We start from the raw sequence: 10816 nt of genomic DNA on the forward strand, positions 1-10816 counted from the left end.
CATCCCTCCAGCCAGGTGATTAACAGCTCCACTGCGCTCCCCGCGAACAAGGGCTTCTGGGAAATAGAGTTTATACCAATAGAAAGCAGTGTTAAAGTGACTCTCAAGTGGGTCTTTGTTGGACTACAATTTATGAGTTGTGCGACGCAGTGTAAACAAAACGCGTTGGCTTGCACTGTGCAATAGAGCAGAGATCTGTATATAATGACGAGATGCTCATATACCCACCCTAACAATGGGAGTAGTTGTCATAGGCGAAAAGGCAGGCAACAAGTTTAGCTCCAAAATAAGCCCATAAAAACGCACTGGGCTTATTTTGGACAGATTGTTGGGCGATAGTGAAACCAGTCGCTTTGCCTCGTCCACCCTGGATAGAGAAGAGGCAATGCAATAATGGGTTATTCTTCAGAGGTTGCCTTTTTGTCACTCGGGGCAAAGGAAGACAAAACGGTCATTTATAAGCACAATGCTGTAGCCTGGAGTGACGTCTAGATCTTCAGATATAAGTAATTTCCCCTTCACTAATATTATTGTTCGCCTCTCTATAGGCGTATTATGTTCGGTATATTCTATTAGCCTATAGACATTTTACAAAAGCCTACATCACGTTTAATGATATAGGCCTTTAACATGCACGTGATGGAAATGCACAATAATAGCTGTGACTGATCAATAAATTATTCATTGGAACCCATTATAGCTTCAGACTACACTTCTGGATTTGACGTCTACCATTAGAAGAAATCAATACATTTAAACACTGCGTATAAAGTAAAAACAGAACAGTACAGTTCAGGCCTGCTGTAAAGTGCTATTGAAGGTTTTAGGATTGTTCTTCCTCGGGCTTTTAGTGGCTCCTGGTGGTCAAACAGCCTCATCTTCAAGGCTATGTTTACTACAGTCGTTTCCTCCAGATGAAAACAAATACACTATACAATGTTGCAACAAAGCTGTAGGTGAAACACTGGTTATACAGTGTTCATCATAACCTCATATTTCTACTTCAGGATGGCAACATATTTAACAAGATATGGAGGGTTGGACCGACTTGAGACAGCATGTTAGCAGAGACATGTGTCTAATGTTTACACAAGGCAGATAGTTGTTGATTAGCTAGCGAACATTACTTATTAGTGACACGGATGTGCAATTGAAAGGATCAGATGAAGACGAATTTGGAATAGAGATTGTTCTTCAACAGACAAAAAAAGCACCATCTTGTGTACACGGTAAGTAACGTGAAGCTACGGCTGAATGGTAGTAAAGTTATTTATTTATTTCACCTTTATGTAACCAGGTAGGCCAGTTGAGAACTAGTTATCATTTACGACTGTGACCTGGCAAAGATAAAGCAAAGCAGAGCGACAGAAACAACACCTATTTGCTAGTTAGATAGCTTTAGGTCTTAGGAAAAGGGCCATATGAATCCAGCTACCGTATGATATGAATACTAGCTAGTTAACGGCAGTCCAAAGCTTGCCATATTATGTTTCGTTGTATCTTACATCTGAACGAGAGTTATTCGGGGACGTATGCTGATGCTATTGACCAATGCAGGTCCAACAAGGTTGTTGGAAAAGATCTGGAGGAGAAAGACCGGACGTTTTATGTCGCTCAGCGTGCAGAGACAGAAAATAATGCACCTTCTTTCAGTGGGAAGATGAAAAGGTAAGCGAGTTATCTTTTTGTATCCCCTGGCAAATATAGTGGGCCTAATATATACATGTAACTCAGTCAACCGTTCCAGTGATGGCCACTCTAGCACAGGTGGGATTGGAAATGTTCACAAACGCGTGCAAAACAAACCGCGTTTGTCCATTTATTAGCAGCACATATAAACATGTAGCTAGCAGAAATTCCATACAGCCAGATGGAATTACAGTAGGCGCATATCATAGTTCCAACGTGTTACTGGTGAGCATGGTAAGAGCTGTATCACAGTTTCTGAAATGCATAGCTGTTCTCTTGACTGTATGCTCTCCATAGATACGTTAAGATAGTTTACTCAGGCCTTTTACCGTAAAAAAAAAAGTAAGTTCCGGTCTTCCATCAATGCAAAAGCTGCTGGGTCTGGTCTACTTAGTTCAATAGGATAATCTAATTTGCATACTCCTCCCTTCCTCTCATCGCCTCCTCAAAATCTATTTCACATCAGAGGGGGAGGACCTCTAGCTTTCTCATCCAATGGGGTTTGAGAAGGAGAGAAGATGCGAGGACTATGCAATTGAGATTCTCCAGTTGACTTTCATTGAACCCGGAAAAAAACTGAGTGGTTTGTCTCGCTTCCTCTTCCATCGCTGCCTGTGCGTCCCCACTTCCTGGTCACCTGTGACATGACCAGTGACCCAACATATAGTGCCCTCTATACAAATTAAGTGTACTATACAAAGACAGACAAACTATACACAACATAACAACCAAATAAGTTGGCCAAAATGGCTCCTACAATAGTCTACAATTCCTTTTATGGAAGTCTAATTAATACCTCTGCCTTCTCAAAAGTCCTTGTTTGTGCACATATACAGTAGCTAACTACACTCCCTTGTTTTCACCAGGCGTGTGACATGTCTGTTTGTGTTGTAGGTGTCTGAGGCCAGGCTTATTCCCCGAGAGGATGTGAACCGGTCAAAGATGCCAACTTCCACCCATCAGGAGTACTGCTCCAGGTAAATATCCTACACCTGTCCAGACATGTAGGGGGACTCTATCCACAGAACTATTCCATTCCATGTTAGAGGTGGAACAGTATAGTTATGTGGATAACAGGGGCGCAGCGGTCTAAGGCACTGCAACTCAGTGTTAGAGGCGTCACTACAGACCCTGGTTCGATCCCAGGCTGTATCACAACCGGCCGTGATTAGGAGTCCCATAGGGCGGCGCACAATTGGCCCAGAGTCGTCCGGTTTAGGGGAGGGTTTGGCCGGGCTAGGCCGTCATTGTAAAATAAGAATTTGTTCTTAACTGACTTGCCTAGTTAAATAAAGGTTCAATAAAAAACTCTAAGTACCTTTGATAAGTTGCCAGACAGATCATATAATGAGTATTTCACTTGATAGTTCTTCTCACCACCTCTACATAATGTTCTTCCAATTAAAACAATGGTTGTTTTGTTTCTTTCTTCCAATCCAGGTTTTGAAAGTTCCTCGCTCTCCCCCTAGGAAGGAAGTTCTGCCAGGACTGTGGGCTCCTCTTCCTAACGGGAGAATGGGAAGGCCACGCCTCTCACATGATGTCGCAGGCTGATGACATCACCGAGGCCCAGCTGAGCAGGCCCAGTCTGATGCTGAAACCCTTGGAGAACAAGAGGAGTAACGCCGAGTACCTGTTCGCCGATCGCAGCTGTCACTTCCTGTTGGATAACATTGCCAAGCGGGGCTACAGGAAGGTTCTCTGTGTCGGGACGCCCAGGTGAGGGCTTTGATTTGGACTTCCTGTCTGTCGTGTTGTTTAAACAGGGGTCATGTTTATTAGGGCCCAATGTTTTGCAAGTTAGGTTCACATAGTACCTCCCACTTCATGCCTTTCCAGAGTGTTTTCTTCCATTTCGTGCCTACTGAACACGATCTGGTGTTTTAGGTTAGATTCAAGTGCTTTGTTAGGCTCTTTGAGTTGTTGTGATTTGTCTTGTTGTGTTTTTAAATATATCCATCAAAAGCATCATAGCCAATAATTAAAAGTACAGACGTTCTATATTACAATGTTGTGTTTCAGGGATTGTTTGTTATTATGTGTGATTGTTTATTTCACTGTTTCTTCCAGACTCCAGGAGCTGATCAAGCTAAGAAACCAGGAAGGTAAAGGTGACCCCATGAAAAGTCTGCTACTGGCTGTGAACTTCAGGTCAGTTTTATTTGACAAGGTCACACACTGCATTGTTCAGATGAACATTTGCTATGATGAGTGAACAAAACAGGCATAGAAATGAATTGAGAGTAGAGCACACACTTTGAATAGTACATGACTGTGCGTATCGAACAATGCTTATTGACATTTATGAATCGCTATGGGAGTGTTGATGTCCCGTATCTCCATATGGCTGGGCCACACCTGTCCCTCTGATGGTCTTAGGAACGAGAACGCAGGGTACAGGGGCTCAGTGAACTGATGATGCACCCTATCAAACACGGTCGTCAGGGCTGCAGAGAACTCCTGCAGGACCTTCATAGTCTCAGCATCATAGAACGCCAGCTTTCCCTTCTCGTAGTGCACCCACACGCCCACCCTACCTGGCACCCCTCGCCCGCTGGCGGAGCACGACACGTGCCTGTCGTTGTGCCAGGCGGAGAGACGGCCATGCCTGAGCTCCACACACCATGAGTTTCTGTTCCGCCCCAGCTTGGCACCTTTGTCCCGCCCCTTCCTGTCCAGGCAGCCGTAGGCCACGCCCACAGCCCAGGCAGAGCAGCAGCGAACGTCGGCCTCCCAGTAGCGTTGGCCCGTTGTCACGGCGACAGAGCCCAGGGCACAGCAGACCTTGTCGAACTGGAGAGGGTGCTCTGGAGAAGACTGGGCGAAGTCAGAGAAACACATGACTCGTCCTTCTCCCGTCACTGTGATCTTGCTATGGCAGGTCTGCCTGTCCATCATCACTGGGAAATAATCTGCAAACGGATAAAAACAGAAACCCTTTCTGTATCTGTGACCTGTCTCTTTTTCCCCAAAATCCTACCTAGATCCAGAGTGAGATTTTACCATGTAGAGATTTGATCATAGCCTCTGTGGCTAGATGGATAAGCAGACATAACGTTTGTTACCCAGCAACAGTGTCTTCCTCTGAAGCTGGGCCTTCAGGTCCTTGTAAAAGGAGCGTAGGGTTTTCAGAAGCTTCTCAAACCTCTCTTCGTTCAGCCGGATCTCTGCTTCGGAAGCATCTGGCTTCTTATGGCTACAGGGGGACAGACAGTTCCACATGGACTTATACATTATACATTCATCAAAAAAAGCCTAGTCATAACATCAAGGTAAGAAAATGAGAGAAGTTAGGGTATTGTTTTATATTTTTTACCTGAGATTGTCAGGAAGATTCTGTAAAATGAAGTAAACAGAATTGTTGAAATAGCATAACACTGAAACTCCCATTAGCCTACATGTGGTTAATCTGAAGAATCTAGAATCAGACCTGTTTATCGCCCCCTGTCCAAGTCCGCCCCAGGGATTTCTGGGTAGTGGTGATGCTCCTCTGGACCTGTCCTAGGTGCTGGTCCCAGCCCTTCAAGACATTGTCTAGTCTGGCGCTGGTCTCTATGCGGTCCAGCTCCAGAGAGTCCACCATGGCCTGCTGGTCTCTCTGCAGGGCAGCCCTCATGCCCTCGACCCTCTCCCTCACCTGGTGCTTCATCACCTCTGTGCTCCTCTTCATCATGACAGGTGAGGAAATTGTGAAGTTAAGGGGAACCCATAGCTTAGATGCAAGTCTGTTTCTGAGCCAACTTCTGTGTCGTTCGCCATGACAATGACAAACGAGTTAGCAGACTGCCACCAGCGCTAGGGAACTTGATGTGTTATGAGTAAGAAAAAACAAGTCTCTCATTCTAATCCATTATTTCAGCTAGTCTACGTTACCAATGCAAGGTTAGGAAATATGGAGAGAATTCTCTATGGGTTGTGTTGCCCTTGGCTGCAGTGGCACTTATGGACCATAGGGAGGCAGTGTTGTACTCACAGAGAGATCAGCCTTGCGTTTCTTCAGAGATTGAATGTGGGCCTTAGTTCTGGTTCTTTCTGACTGCAGTTCCTCCAGGCGTCTGGACAGCTCCTCCTACAGCACAGATGGGGTTTGAGAGGACAACACAGAGTGAAACTCTCATTGATGCTTTTCTCAATTACTGCAAATGAGAATTGCTTCTGAATAGATTGATTCTCAGTCACTACTAATGACGATTGATTTTGAATCGATTTGTTTCCAATTAGCTAGTGCAAATGAGACCGTCTTGTTTAAATAAAGGTGAAATACTAGCCATTACCACCAGGGAATCATTGGTAACAGGACTAGCAGCTGTTACTATCATAGCATTTACCTCGGAGAGATTTCTGGATGCCGCCACCTTGCGGAGCAGCTTTGGGGAGCGAGGGTACGGCTGAACCATCCCCTCTCCAGTGGCGTGACTGTCCAGGGGGACCAGGGAGAGAGTGCCATCCTGTAGCACTGCCTGATATTCTACAGGGGGATCCATGGCACCACTCTGGACTGAGAGCAAAGAGCCAGGGGACACTTCCAGTCTCTGGTCATCGGTTATTAGGTCCTTATCTGCCATGGCTAATAAAGTGGTAGTCACATAAACTTAGACACACTTAAATCTATTCCCTGCCACTGTGCTTTGATGATCTCCTTCTATGCACAACTTAGTCAAAGTTTTCAAAAATACAGGTAATGCTACAACTTAGTAACATAAATATTTAGCAGGATAGCTAAGCTAATTGCAGGATAGCAGAACGGATTAATGCATCATATAGCTCAATGCATTTCATTGAAAGGAATTCTTGACACAAGTTTACCAGTGCCTTCTGTTGTTTAATCATAACCCTCCTGCAGCTTTAAGAAAATGAGTTCTTTGCCAGTTCTGTGCCCGACAATCCCAAACGAATCAATATTGGTATAGCCTAATGTATGTTTATGAGCTGTATGTATGTTCATACTCACTCTGTTCCTATGTCTCATCCGTTCTCTGTGCGTGTCTGCAAGGAATGTGTCAGACTGAACACCAGCAAGGGTGTGGTGTCAAGTAACAAGCTGAGTCCTGTGTGTTTGTGTGTGTGTGAGTGAGTGAGCCTTACTGTTGCTCAAGTGCCCTTCAGTGATTATCTTGCCAAGATTGGAAATGTATAATCACACCCATACAAACCAGTGGACTTCCTGTTAAGTACAGGAGGAGGCCAGCTGCCGTGGTGCTCCCACCCCCTAATCATAGTGATCCTACCTTACACGAAATGAACGATTTAATGAAAGCACTAGCAGATGTCATGTGGAAATCTTGTTTTTGTCTGTTCCAGATATGCTCAGTTCTATGGCGAGTTCTGTCACTGCAACATGTTCAACCACCACTTCTTTAGAGGAGAGGTTAAAGTTTCAACCTTATGATTGTCTTAAAATTAATTTATCCAAAGGCTTGATCCTTTTGTTAATGTTAAATTTTTATGAGTATTGAATTCCATGTAATGTTTTTAACCTGTCTGGGCTAGGGGGCGGTATTTTCACGGCCGGATGAAAAACGTACCCAATTTAAACAGGTTACTACTCTGGACCAGAAACTAGAATATGCAAATTATTAGTAGATTTGGATAGGAAACACTCTGAAGTTTCTAAAACTGTTTGAATGGTGTCTGTGAGTATAACAGAACTCATATGGCATGCAAAAACCTGAGAAAAGTCAACCAGGAAGTGGAGGATCTGAGAATTGTAGTTCTTCTTTCTAGTCCTTTTCGAAACTACAGTATCCGTGGGGTTATGTTGCACTTCCTAAGGCTTCCATTGGCTGTCTAAAGCCTTCAGAAAGTGGTTTGAGCATTCTCCTGTCACTGGGCAGATAATAGGAGCTCAGTTTCTGAGTGGACTGCCTGGCAACAAAGGGATTGGATATGCGCGGTCACGCGAGCACGCTGTTCCTTCTTTTTCTCCTTGAATGAATACGCTATTGTCCGGTTGGAATATTATCGCAATTTTACGTTAAAAATACCATAAAGATTGATTTTAAACAGCGTTTGACATGCTTCTAAGTACGGTAATGGAACATTTTGACTTTTCGTCTCTGGTTCCGCGCTCGCGCGTTATGCCTTTGGATAAGTGATCTGAACGCACAAACAAAACGGAGGTATTTGGACATAAATATGGATTATTTGGAACAAGTACAACCCACTATTCCATGTTGCACATGAGCCAAATGCCTTTTACAGTAATGTAATCATATTAAGATGTCATCCTAAATGGAACATGGAAAATCTAGATCGTCTTATTGGTCAGTTTAAAAATGATTCATTTTGATGGGATAAAATATATATATATTATATATAGATAAATATTAGAGTGGAATTCTGAAGAGATTACATTTGATTTGTCTGTCTTGGTCTTTGCTTTTCTTAGATTCTGCAAAGTCTGTGAGAGAGATGTGTGGTCTGAGAACAAGCATTGTGTTAAATGCAACGTGTGCCCTTCGAAGGTATGTATTTCCCCACTGCAGGCTGAAAAAGTCATGTTGCAACAGTTTTAACTTGAAATAATTGGCTACGTTGCGTTGAATGAGAGGTGCATGTGCTTCACATGCTGCGATATCACTTTTCACAACAGACTTTCAGTTATCTTCTCTCTTTGTTCTTTCAGGATGGGAGACAGTGGAAGTATTGCTCAGAGTGTCAGAAGTGTGTGTGAAGCCATGTGAGTATCTCCTAGACTGCTAACACTGCTAAACCCCGATGTTCATGGTTTGGGTTGAGTGACAGTTTGACTGGCACCTCTCCCCCTCCCCAGCCTGGTGTCACTGCCAGTCCTGTGGCCCCTGTGCCCTCCGGGACCAACCCCGTGGGAACAGCCCGGGTCTGGAAGTCTGCTTCAACTGTGGTAGCTTGAAGCACAAACGCAGAGCCTGTCCCCTCAAAGACAAACAGAGGCCCAGTAACAAGTGAGTTTACTGTACTTCATATACCCAGACACAACAGACAGAGAAGCACAGAAACAGACACAGGGCTACAGGACTAAACTACTGTATGCTCCCAACTCTACCCATGTCAGTACAGTTTTGTTACACACCCTAAATGGCATGTTTCTCTGAGGGTTTGTACGGATTGTGTTTGCCTGTGAGTGTGTCTGAACTTGCTCTCTCCCTCTTGTCCCAGTAAGACCAAGGGAGGCAGGATCCTGCCCAAACAACAACCCAAAAAGTCAAATTCCAAGAGGCAGTCTGGAGCCCAGCGCAGAATCAACAAGTTGGAGACAGCAGAATAGGTCACATAACCCTACTTTCACAACTCACCACACAGCAAGGGAGATGTGTGTTTAGCAGATGTGAAGTAGTCATTAGTTGCCAACGTGTGTGCGTGTGTGTGGTTGGTTGCTGTATTGTAGACAGTCAGTCTTTAAAGACATTTAAGTTATGTTTTTTCTTAATAAAGATGAATTATCTCATGTTACACCACCATTTTGAATTCACAGAATTCTTGATTTCCTGCTGTATGTCAATGTATAACTCTGTTTTTATAGCTCTAGTAGGAACAAGTCCACACAGAACAGAAGCTGTGTCGTTGAAGAAGGCTCTGCGCATGTTTGACGTTACCTCCAAAATGAGGTCAATGCCATTGCATCAAAATAACTGACTGGACTGCATGTATGAAACTAAAGCTGAGCTTTTGAGGAGATTTCTGTAAGGAAACAGGTGAAAGGCATACATATATTGTTTTTATTTCTGTGCTCAAGACGGTGGGATAGAAATACAATATTTTCCTACCCTGCAGGCAGATGATACGGAAGATAGAGAAAATCATTCCTTTATGCATTCCGTCTGGCTCTGGACTAATACATGTTACAGTGGAGACAACTCATGTCCTTCCAGGAAGGAGCGCAGGCAATAGACAAACAATGGAGAAGGATAACTCAGAACCTTCTGGAATAGTGTTGTGATCTCACTGCATTTAGCTAGTTTATCTTCAGTTTCTGAATACAAATAATAATTATTTATTATGCAAGTGATATCTAGAAAGAGATGTAGAACATATAGCCTTTTAAGAAGCTGATTTGAAATCAGCATGCATATTCACATGAACCTGAGTGAAGCATAAATGAATGTACATTTTATTGTGTCACTTCCTTTGTTAGCTACTAATTTCTTCCTGTATCTGTCATCAACACCATTCCCTGTGGATTTTCTGTTTATTTTCTTCCAATTAACCTTGTGTCACGGTTGTTATTTAGTAAACAATCTTCTGAATATCTGGCTCCGATTCATTTGAATGACTCTGTGATACACTGCTATCCTCTATTGGTCCCCAGAGTTCTGTATTGAGTGATGTCTTTTGCAGAGTGAATGCAGTGTCCAAGTCACACCCCAGAGTGTATTACAGTGTCCAAGTCACACCCCATAGTGCATTGCAGTGGGCAAAGGTGTGTGTGAGTAGGAGTGGACCTAACAAGACCTCACCCAGACGCTGATCGGATATGACACTGAGCTTACATGCACACACACCGGTCGCTGCATGGGGACAAGGGAGTATTAGAACACGCGCACATGCTCACAGCCAGGTTCATACATATATTCATGGAGAAGATGAGGGGGGGAAAAGAGATTCACAGTGAGCTGTTACACACTGCCCAATGTTCTTCCTCACAGTGGTAAAGGTCTCTTCAGGACAACTTTGCTTCAGTGAACTCAGCCAAGATCAATTCTTAAATGTCCCTGCCGTCATGAAGAGCCTGTGCATGGATTACAAACAGTTGAGTCCATTTGGGCTAACTCCTATCATCCAGTTCCACTGGTCTGTGTCGATCATTTCCAGGTCAATCATCCATATCAACAAACATCCTGTTTGGTTAGAGGACTGAAGTTCTGTCAGGCACATTTCCTCAGAGAGAGAGAGAACAAAAGAGGGACAGGGACTGGAAAGAGAAGTCAAATGTGCAAAGCCAGAGAGAATTAAAGAAAGACAGACAGACAGAGAGATTGAGAGAAAGAGAGAGAGAAAAAGCGAGGGGCCACCAGACTGTTTGAAGCTGTTTGACTGAAGCAAACAGGTCTGAGTGGCGCTCCTAACGCTAAACAGATCTATATGTGCTGTCTTCCTCTCTATGAATTGGACATTAGTCTATGGGGGAGAAAAAAATCTAATTTGATCT

The 10816-nt window shown here is 43.8% G+C and overlaps 2 protein-coding genes and 1 pseudogene across 3 annotated transcripts; 2 read left to right on the top strand and 1 right to left on the bottom strand.

Annotated features, from left to right (window-relative positions):
* The first annotated feature begins 1486 nt into the window (after nt 1–1486).
* LOC115199217 (rRNA N6-adenosine-methyltransferase ZCCHC4-like) lies at nt 1487–3922 on the top strand (annotated as a pseudogene).
* Nucleotides 3831–6737, bottom strand: si:dkey-219e21.4 (E3 ubiquitin-protein ligase TRIM62). The gene is made up of 7 exons (XM_029759837.1): nt 6641–6737; nt 6018–6256; nt 5663–5758; nt 5120–5353; nt 5006–5025; nt 4755–4885; nt 3831–4601 (listed from the first exon to the last, which is right to left on the bottom strand). Exons 2-7 carry the CDS (start codon nt 6252–6254, stop codon nt 3982–3984), a joined length of 1338 nt encoding a protein of 445 aa, XP_029615697.1. The 5' UTR covers nt 6255–6256; nt 6641–6737; the 3' UTR covers nt 3831–3981.
* A 181-nt stretch (nt 6738–6918) lies between these two features.
* Nucleotides 6919–9914, top strand: LOC115198131 (rRNA N6-adenosine-methyltransferase ZCCHC4-like). Of its 2 annotated transcripts, none has more exons than XM_029759839.1 (5): nt 6919–7057; nt 8078–8153; nt 8315–8368; nt 8462–8612; nt 8827–9914. In XM_029759839.1, the coding sequence occupies exons 2-5, from the start codon at nt 8132–8134 to the stop codon at nt 8933–8935; spliced, it is 336 nt and encodes a 111-aa protein (XP_029615699.1). In that variant the 5' UTR covers nt 6919–7057; nt 8078–8131; the 3' UTR covers nt 8936–9914. The 2 variants fall into 2 exon arrangements, with proteins under 2 accessions (XP_029615699.1, XP_029615700.1); XM_029759840.1 differs by lacking the exon at nt 6919–7057 and having other exon boundaries at nt 7780–8153; nt 8827–8935; nt 9191–9914.
* The last annotated feature ends 902 nt before the right edge of the window (nt 9915–10816 follow it).

Source organism: Salmo trutta, chromosome 8, assembly GCF_901001165.1.
Source record: "Salmo trutta chromosome 8, fSalTru1.1, whole genome shotgun sequence".
Lineage (NCBI taxonomy): Eukaryota > Metazoa > Chordata > Actinopteri > Salmoniformes > Salmonidae > Salmo > Salmo trutta.

What these genes read in the sequence shown, in the direction of transcription:
- LOC115198131 (XM_029759839.1), top strand. Translation starts at nt 8,132, where the DNA reads ATGCAACGTGTGCCCTTCGAAG. An exon ending in GCAACGTGTGCCCTTCGAAG is followed by an intron (nt 8,154 to 8,314) that starts GTATGTATTTCC and finishes TTGTTCTTTCAG; the next exon opens with GATGGGAGACAGTGGAAGTA. An exon ending in AAACAGAGGCCCAGTAACAA is followed by an intron (nt 8,613 to 8,826) that starts GTGAGTTTACTG and finishes CTCTTGTCCCAG; the next exon opens with TAAGACCAAGGGAGGCAGGA.
- si:dkey-219e21.4 (XM_029759837.1), bottom strand. Translation starts at nt 6,254, where the DNA reads ATGGCAGATAAGGACCTAATAACCGATGACCAGAGACTGGAAGTGTCC. An exon ending in CATCCAGAAATCTCTCCGAG is followed by an intron (nt 5,759 to 6,017) that starts GTAAATGCTATG and finishes TCTGTGCTGTAG; the next exon opens with GAGGAGCTGTCCAGACGCCT. An exon ending in GAGGAAGACACTGTTGCTGG is followed by an intron (nt 4,602 to 4,754) that starts GTAACAAACGTT and finishes ATCCGTTTGCAG; the next exon opens with ATTATTTCCCAGTGATGATG.